The sequence below is a fragment of the Bombus affinis genome, chromosome 1 (genome assembly GCF_024516045.1).
Source record: "Bombus affinis isolate iyBomAffi1 chromosome 1, iyBomAffi1.2, whole genome shotgun sequence".
NCBI lineage: Eukaryota > Metazoa > Arthropoda > Insecta > Hymenoptera > Apidae > Bombus > Bombus affinis.
This window is the reverse complement of record NC_066344.1, coordinates 13,347,058-13,355,976: the sequence shown is the minus strand read 5'-3', so window position 1 is coordinate 13,355,976 and position 8,919 is coordinate 13,347,058. Positions and strand designations below refer to the sequence as shown.

Sequence of the window (8,919 nt, the reverse complement as noted above, 5' to 3'; positions counted from 1 at the left end):
AACAAGTTTTGGAGATAACTAGTCTTCATTTTGAAATAAGCTCGACGCAATAATAGTCTCATGTGATTAATTCATGCTATAACACATCGAAATCTACGATAAATTATAGAAACATTTATACAAATATTTAAACACACAATTATAGAAAATATACAACAGAAGATGTTAAGGAAAAGTTAATTGCGACCAGAGAGGACATTTTTTACAACCATAACGTACCAAGTTGGTAACAATAAGATTGTAATTATAGAAAAATCCTCCAAAAACATACAGATAATGAAACATAATAGCGCTCGAGGAATGCAAATATGATATCCACGAGTTCCACCTCCTGATATCTACATTTCATGATTTTGATAACAAAAATTGCACATGCAGCAAATGAGATTTACGTTCTCATAAAATGGCGATATGTTACAGGGCAAAGTGCACTTGTAGAAGAATCTAGACTGATTCTAAAATAATATGAAAAATCATTCAAGAAATTTATAGTAAACCATTACGTGAAGTTAAAATTTAGTATCAGTGTATGTTTCATTATTAACAGACATATTTTTCAATAGTTATGCTAATATCTAAACTTTAAAAACATTCTTGTAATGATTCTTGTAATGAAAATTCTAAATTAAACATTTGAATTAAAACAAAACTGATAAAACCTGATGAAGTTGGCATTAATTAATATCAATACATGTGTTATAATGTTAATGAATTAAAATAATTTTTTTAAATTGTTTGCAGATTGTAATTTCTATTTTTAATTTATTGCATGGCATAAGTACTTCCAAAATGATGGAAAGCATAAATAAAGAATTGTTACCAATAAAGACACATTATTTTCTATTCAATGCAGGTAAATAGATTATATTACAGATTAAATATCACATCTTATAGAATATTATGTATAATTGCATTTTTTATTTTTCAGCTACTGGACCAATAGTACCGTTCTTACCAACAATAGCAAAACAGTTAGGCTTCTCTCCTTTCTTAACTGGCACAATATACACGATATTACCAATTTCTGGTTTAGTAGCAAAACCTTTATTTGGAGCATTAGCTGACAAATTCAAAATTCATAAGATAGTGTTTTTAATATTTCAAGTTGTAGTTGCGATAGCCTTATTTTCGATATATTTTATACCTGAAATAGACAATAGTGCAAATGTTGAACTTACTTGTAATAAAATAGCAACTATAGAGATGTGTTCAAAAAATGGATTTCCTGATAAAATTAAAGATGATGCTATAACGGAGATCATTCACTTAAATGTATCATGTCAGGTGTGATGTCCCTTTATCTTATTTTTCTACTATATTAGATGTGTTTAATTTATATTTTATGTGTTTTGTTTTTAGATATCGTGCAAAGCCTCGAAAGAACTTTATCATGAAATGTGCTCAAATTGGAAAGTACCTCAATTCTGTGACTTAACAAATTCAAGCTCTATTTTAAATAATGATACCTTTAATTCTACCATAACATTTGACGTATTTCATGACTTTTATGTAAGATATTTTGCATATTTCCTATATTTAAAGATAAACATCTAAACTCTTTATTTTACAGCTAAAAAGATGCATGTATATGCGTATTTTTACTGCCAAATTCTCAGATAATATACCATATACACCATTTTGTGACAATTATGTAAAAACATCGTGTCTAGCTACATGTCATGATAATCCAATCTTTAATCAATTGTTGCATGAAGTTGATGTGCCTCAGAATTCCACAGAAAATTCAACATACCAGTTTCATTCATTTCTGTGGGCAACTATAATAAGTTGGATTGGAATGGCAGTTGTAGTTAGCATAGCTGATGCTATATGCTTTAATCTCCTTGGTTAGTACTATATATGTTAATTAAATATCTAGTATGCTTTTCATACTGATATGTTACAGGAAATGAGGGAAGAAAGGAATATGGAAAACAAAAGATGTGGGGCAGCATTGGTTTTGGCATATTTGGAATAAGTGCAGGATATTTGGTAGACTTATTTAGTGAAGGAAAGATTCAGAAAGATTATACTTGTATATTTTATATCATGTTGGTCATTATGATTTTTGATATTATTGTGTCTGCAACTTTAAGGAAGGTAAAATTTTTTTATCATATATAATATTATGAGTAAAGAAAAATGTAGATAGTACAGAAGTTTGATGCTTCTTACTTATCAAAAGAATAAAAAAATTGCCAGGTAATGGGAGAAAGCAGTATCATTACAGAAAAATCCAGAACACTCTGAGGATGAACCTTCAATATTATGGGAACTATTCACTATCCTTAGGGAGGGTAATGTGTTGTCATTTGGATGGTGGTGCATAGGTGCTGGAATGTGTACTAGCGTAGTGTGGAATTTTCTATTTTGGTATATTGAAGACCTAGCAAGTAGTTCACAAATAACACGGCTGAAAACTTTACAAGGGCTTTTGACCGGTGTACAGTGTTTTCTAGGAGAACTACCATTTAATTTTATCTCAGGAAATATTTTACGAAGATTAGGTCACATGAATGTTATGAGTTTAGTATTATTGATATATGCAATTAGGTAAATAATGAAATTTCTTGTAAATATATAGTGTAGTTTCATATTACTAATTGTACTATTTTTTCAGGTTTATGGCATACAGTACTATATCAAACCCATGGTGGTTTTTAGTTATTGAAATACTTCATGGACCTACCTTAGGTCTTTGTTGGCCAACAATGGTATCATATGGTGATAAAGTAACACCACCTGGTACTAAAGCTACTATACAAGGATTTATTGGTGCTATATTCGAAGGAATTGGTTAGTAGTAGGAAATTAATTATAAAAACTAATGACTTTAAATAATTAGTTTTTGTATGGTCATGATTATTTTTCAGGAGTATCAAGTGGCAGTTTAATATGTGGATGGTTAATAAACACATATGGTGGTGTTATAGCGTTAAGAGTATTTTCAGTAGGAGCGTTATTGTGGCTATCTTGCTTCTGGTTGATTCAATTGTTTTTACGAAAATTTAAAACATCGGCGGTACATTTGGGTCATAATCGTGAGTAACGATTATGTGGATACATAAATAACACTGATAAAAATAATTTTAAATACTTAAGAAATTTGTTTCAACTAGAGAAAAATATCTTTTCTTTGTTGATCTTTTCCAGATTTGGTAAATTACGCTAATCCAGATGATGCTATTTTTATGTCCATGAGTCGCGAATTAGAAACTTATTAATGAAAGGCAAACGACAGTGTTCTTTTTAGAAATTCGGTATATTCATTGTTTGTTTATTTAGATATGATGATTTCGATTGAACGTAGTAAAAAATATACTTTTCTTACAATTATCAGACAGTTTAATTCTTAACACATTCGTGACTCATCTTTTTAGACAAATATTGATTATTCAGTATTATACTGTAGTTGTAAATCGTATCATGTTCTGTAATATATTCATTTTTCTTAGACTGAAGTAACATTTTTTTTTAAATCCACCGATAAAATTTATAAATAAAAATGATAAATAGAACATGTATCATCATATATAACAAACAGATATTGAAGGGAAGTAATACAAGGATGTGTTTAGTTGAGACATATAAAATTGCTCACAAAATATCTCAACCATTTATTCATTGCGAATTCATTTCTTAAGAGTGAAATTATATCATGCTAGTAATTTTATTAATTACCAGTATATTTTCAATTATTTATCGAAATCACGCGATAATAATATTTTTATGAATTCCGCATAATATGTCGATAAAAAGCTATAAATAACTTTCTTCTGATTCAATACCACGTCATTGGATAACAGTTGCACGCGTGCAGAACGAAATAGCTGCATACGAAAAGACTCGGTGGTCAAATTTGCGTAGCGTTAGTCTTGTTTAGGATTCCGTCTTTGCTGATTTTGACGAGATGGTGAAGTAGCCTGGCTTGGCACAGGTTCGACGATAGCTTGAAGATTAGGAATTTCGCCTGCGGTATCACAGCAGTCATTCATTATAATTCCAGTACCTGAATGAATAAAGGCAAGACTTCCCTCACTGGAAGAGGCTAAACTAGCCGACAATGGAGGTGATCTTTCTTTAGGCGATGCTGAAGAAGCTAGATTGTTTACAGTAGTATTACTACAAGTTGCTGCTTCTAATGTTCCATGAAGTTCAAGTATACGACCTTCGAGAAGAAGGTTTATTTCAGCTTGTGCTTTATATTTTGACTCGACGGCTTCCAATTCAGCTTCGTGTTGATCTTTTGTTTCTTGTAAAAGCCGTTGCAGTTCTACAAGTTGCGCTTCTTTTCGTGCTTCTTTGTTTTCTAGTTCAGTTAAACGTATTTTCAAAGCTTCTACAAGAGATATTCGTGATTCCAACTGTCGTCGTAAATCTATGCGAACACCAATTTGTATTTTACATTATTTGTTTCAAATATGTTCTTATATTTGTGAATAATTGAAATCTGCTTACTAGTTAATTCTTCTGCGTATGATTTTTGTATTTGTGTTACTTCTTGTTTTGTCATTGGTGAAAGACCCCCTGTACTTTCTTGTAACTTTGTTTGTGCCTGTAGATATATAAAAATAAATTTAATATATCATGCAAAGATATATATAATTTTTAATAATACCTCTGCAAGTAAAAGAAATTTCTTCTGTACAGTATCAAGAGTACGTTCTAGCTCTTTACTGCGATTTGCTGCTTTTAAAGCTACTCTTAGTTGATGACCTGCATCAAACAGGGAAGCCTCCGTAGACTGAATCCGCTGTTCACAGTCGGCTACCTTTTTTTGTTCATTCTTTAGTTTGGCTTCCACGGATTCGAGACGATCCTTCAGTATTTGATTCTGTCGTTGTTCTTCTACACACTATACGTTATTACTCGCATTACTATACAAATTTCTACTAGTAATACAATCAGTAGAATTTTCATAGACATTACCTTAGTCTGCCAGTGGTGTAATGCATCTTTATATTGATCTTCAGCTTGGCAAGCTTCTCTCTTGTTACGTTCTAATTCAGCTTTTAAACTCTCTACTTCTTTTTCCATTATTTTTAAACGATCAGTCTACGTGATAAGAATTTCGTATTTAACAATAGAAAGAATTAAAAATATTACCGAACCTTACTTTTACAAATAATGTCAACTGACCAAAGCATAATTATGTTCTTCCAATGCACGCGAATCCCTTAGTTTGCCAAGAAGTCGTCGATTACGTTCGGCATGTACTTCTCTACGTTGCCGTTCGAACTGTAGTTGCATTTGCATAAGCTGTAACAACTGACTCGCACATTCGACATCGAAAGTATCTTCTTCTGCTACTTCATCTTCCCCACCATTTTCTTTTCTTTGTTTCTGTTTGATTGCATTTGTCCCTTCAAAGAAAAAATACTTAATTCACAATTTTGTTGATTTACAATAAGACTTGTTATTAAACTTTACTTTTTACTAACTCATTTTTTCGCCAGAATAATTACTACCGTGCGTGCAAGTTTCAACATATCGATCAAGCATTGCAGTTGGTGATAATCTAAATTCGGTATCTTGTACAGAACGTTTTTGTAAATTCATTTGTGTCTTTTGTTCCAAAATTCCAAGCAACAAATCTTCATATGGAAGCAAATCGGATGTTTGGGTTGCTGTATCTTCCAGTTTTTTATGAACTTTGATATCAGGACAAGATTTGCTTTCTCGAATCTATAAATGCATATATATTTTTATCATATTAAAATTTTTTTCTGCAACAAATATTGCATATCTTACTTTGTAAAGAGAATTCAAATTTAAATGTTGTGTTGAAGCTTGGCTTTGAGAATACAAACGTAGCTGATAAACCTTTTGAGACAAATCTGCAAAAGCATTTTGCATTTTTTCATTATGGTGTTCTTGTTGTTCGACTAATTTTGAACTTTCAAATTTTCCAGTAGTTTGAGAGCTTACAATTTCTAAAACCTACACAATGCAATTTTGTATAAACATATCGTACCAATATTCATTAATGCACAATATTTTTACATACAAAAGTACATAAAATACAGAACCTCTTGATCTTCTTGCCAAGAATCGTTTTTCCCATTTTGATTTGTGTTCATTTCTGGAAATCTTCCATCTTCATCAACGTTGATAGATGACTTGATTTGACTAATGGCTTGTCTATCTGCGATAATTTTACTTAGCTTGTGCGAAAAAAATCCATGTGCATTATTTGTATCCCCACTTCCAATTATAGAGCCAGATACAGACGGATTTAAAGGGATTGGTGTGGATGGTCGTGAACTTGATCCTACTGTGCCATTACCAAATCCAGTAAGAGCACGAACTGCGCAAGAACCAGTAGGTTTCGGCATCTTTCGTAAATCCTATGTACACAATTTTAAATATTATCCGATTTAGTTTGTTCATTCTCGGAAGTTATAAAGTATACCTTAACAGGAGTTGTTTCTGGAGTGGCTTCGACTGCAGCTTCCGGTGGAGACGTACCGCTTCTGTTATTGTTAGGTGTTGAAGGAGTAGACCGTTGTTCATGAGATGTAACTGGAAATTGCGGACTATGTGGCGGTACTGTCATACTCGGCGACCAAAACATATCATCTTCACCATTACTGATTTCTGATGGCGCTATCCCTCCACTAATGTTTATTGGAGTACATATAGAAGAGTAATCTAGAACATGTACTGATACTGTAAATATTTGTATATTCATAGTTATATATTATAATAAAACTCACAAACCTAAAGGTGGCGTAGAACGTGAATTCGTAGTACGAAATACTTCTTCTCGACATTTATCTAATGTAAAACGACCGCATTCTGCTATAACATCATGATGCTCCATCTTTTTCCATCTAAAAATAATGGACGAACGATAAATATAAAATCCTTTCTCTGAATTACGACTACTTTCATAATACGAAATATATCTACCTAGCAGCAGAAATCTCTGTATCTTTAGATGCAGTAACAAGTAAAGGGTGCATGCGCACAGAATCTAGCATTGGTCTAATTGTATGGATAAAAGTAGCAGGTTGATCTTGTTGTTGTTGTCTCAAATATGAAATGAAGTTGCAAGGATACATGGCATATAATCTGTGAAATAAATTATATAGTCCCACCTACAAGAAATTCAAGAAACATCAATAAACCTTCCTTACTTTTATAAATAAATACTAATACTTACTTGCAAATGTAATAAATATAAATGATTCTTATCTATTGTCCCTGTTATTGTTGTTGAAGTAAAACGCATAGGAGATGAAAACACGGATGATAACTGATGATAATAATAAGAGGCCAATCGACCAAATACTTCAAAAATTTCTGTGAGGTATGGTCCTAAAGCAGCAGGTAACATCGGTAATAACATCACCAAGAGAAGAAGCGCACTCATAAGAGATAATGTATCTGCTTCCATCTAAAAACAAATTAACTTGAGAGTTATCAACAATTCAATATATTCTTTAGTTATTTTGGAAAAATTGAATTCTACCTTAAGTAACCTAAGTAAATCTCGAAATAAAGTATGACTGGCAAGCTTGTATAACCAAGTTGGCTGACGACGGGCAATATGACCTAACAAAGTAAGGGTTTGAATTCTTTGGCTGCTACTTCCAGATTTGGAAAGAGCTTCCGACAAACGATCTAAGAGATGCTTGTCATGTGGATCACGAACACCAGCTAATACCTCAACAGCTCTTAAGGAATTTGTGGACAAATAATAATCAAAAAGACCATTTACCAACCAATTGTCTTTTGCTGAAAAATTTAAAAAATCATGAAAAACAAAAGGCAAGATTATTAGATATCTTACAATTCATAATCTTACTTACTAGATAAAAAAAGTTCATGGAATACTTTTTTTATTTCTTCTACCTCCGCAAGTTTGTTGGATTCCAATAAATTAAACAGATCAGCTATGCCTATTGAATTAATGTTCATCTTGATGGTAGTTAGTATTCCGGTATGGACAAATGATACTTATCCTAATTGTCTGATCATATAGTGGAAGTAGAAGTGACTTTATAAAACCTAATTTCATCCATCTGTCATTTGTTATGTAAAACTGGCTTCATTAGAAGCAGAAAAAATTTTGGAATACCTGTAACAGTAAGAGCATAACATCTCAGAAGATTTATACAGAAGAAGAAATACAAAAAGGATAAAGTTCTTTTAATTTCAACTATCACGAACTGTCAATTTCATATATAAATCGGCATTTAGATTTTGATGCTATAATCCGGTATAGAAATTATCTTCAACGGTACGAATCTCTCGGTCGTTCAACGAAGAATTTCATATACGATATTTCTGTATTATCAATGAATATTTCATTCTGCATAAAAAAAAAATTTTGTCGGTTCGGTCCTATGATATTCATAAAAAGGTCATCCAGAACCATGTTTGCAAGAGAGAAATACTTCTTGTAAATACCATTTCGACTTTTTAATAATGCATCAAACCCTGGTTTCGATAATGATTATATTGACAAAAATTAACAAGTTAACTTACCCGAAATTCATCGAGTACTTCAAGCAATTTTACGAGTTCTATGGCGACTTGTACACCATCGCAGATATATCATAGACTGGTACGCATTGATGTTGCTACAATACCAGCAGCGCTACGATCGCTTAGCAATTCCATGTACGTTCCAAAAATTATTCAAATTTTAACAGCTTTCTTTCCAGTGGATCTTATAACAATCACCATAATTAAATGTTTACAGAGAGAACATTTTTTCTTTGGACTCTGAGAAAGGACACAAAGGGTCTTTGTGCAATGTTCTCTTTCTATTCCTATATTGCTTTTTTAGCTCACTGAGTACTCTATCTTTATATCTCTATGATTCCAATTCAATGAGCTTCAAAGTGTTTTACAAATACAGTTGCTGACAAAAGTATTTGAACATGATTATAATAGAAAACTTGTCATACA

General features: G+C 31.8%; 2 protein-coding genes across 6 annotated transcripts; one reads left to right on the top strand and one right to left on the bottom strand.

Moving 5' to 3' along the window:
* Window positions 1–28: 28 nt before the first annotated feature.
* Window positions 29–3,461, top strand: LOC126929030 (major facilitator superfamily domain-containing protein 6). 2 transcript variants are annotated; one of them, XM_050745040.1, is made up of 10 exons: window positions 29–222; window positions 742–853; window positions 929–1,284; window positions 1,360–1,509; window positions 1,571–1,847; window positions 1,907–2,100; window positions 2,231–2,553; window positions 2,621–2,796; window positions 2,874–3,041; window positions 3,154–3,461. In XM_050745040.1, the coding sequence occupies exons 2-10, from the start codon at window positions 790–792 to the stop codon at window positions 3,222–3,224; spliced, it is 1,779 nt and encodes a 592-aa protein (XP_050600997.1). In that variant the 5' UTR covers window positions 29–222; window positions 742–789; the 3' UTR covers window positions 3,225–3,461. The 2 variants fall into 2 exon arrangements, with proteins under 2 accessions (XP_050600997.1, XP_050600988.1); XM_050745031.1 differs by lacking the exon at window positions 29–222 and adding an exon at window positions 257–527.
* A 132-nt stretch (window positions 3,462–3,593) lies between these two features.
* On the bottom strand, window positions 3,594–8,640 carry LOC126929007 (hamartin). 4 transcript variants are annotated; one of them, XM_050744967.1, is made up of 15 exons: window positions 8,494–8,640; window positions 7,815–8,083; window positions 7,475–7,740; window positions 7,166–7,399; window positions 6,913–7,100; window positions 6,721–6,833; window positions 6,413–6,663; window positions 6,030–6,347; window positions 5,752–5,940; window positions 5,442–5,685; window positions 5,140–5,363; window positions 4,930–5,055; window positions 4,619–4,855; window positions 4,459–4,555; window positions 3,594–4,378 (listed from the first exon to the last, which is right to left on the bottom strand). In XM_050744967.1, the coding sequence occupies exons 2-15, from the start codon at window positions 7,921–7,923 to the stop codon at window positions 3,870–3,872; spliced, it is 3,105 nt and encodes a 1,034-aa protein (XP_050600924.1). In that variant the 5' UTR covers window positions 7,924–8,083; window positions 8,494–8,640; the 3' UTR covers window positions 3,594–3,869. The 4 variants fall into 4 exon arrangements, with proteins under 4 accessions (XP_050600924.1, XP_050600944.1, XP_050600933.1 ...); XM_050744987.1 differs by having other exon boundaries at window positions 5,824–5,940; XM_050744976.1 differs by having other exon boundaries at window positions 6,413–6,651; window positions 8,494–8,639.
* Window positions 8,641–8,919: the final 279 nt, after the last annotated feature.

Coding starts and splice junctions, on each gene's coding strand:
- LOC126929030 (XM_050745040.1), top strand. CDS start 790: ATGATGGAAAGCATAAATAAAGAATTGTTACCAATAAAGACACATTAT. Junction 1,510..1,570: donor ACGTATTTCATGACTTTTAT/GTAAGATATTTT, acceptor TTTATTTTACAG/CTAAAAAGATGCATGTATAT. Junction 3,042..3,153: donor GGTACATTTGGGTCATAATC/GTGAGTAACGAT, acceptor GATCTTTTCCAG/ATTTGGTAAATTACGCTAAT.
- LOC126929007 (XM_050744967.1), bottom strand. CDS start 7,923: ATGAACATTAATTCAATAGGCATAGCTGATCTGTTTAATTTATTGGAA. Junction 5,686..5,751: donor ATTTGAATTCTCTTTACAAA/GTAAGATATGCA, acceptor ATGCATTTATAG/ATTCGAGAAAGCAAATCTTG. Junction 4,856..4,929: donor TACACCACTGGCAGACTAAG/GTAATGTCTATG, acceptor AATAACGTATAG/TGTGTAGAAGAACAACGACA.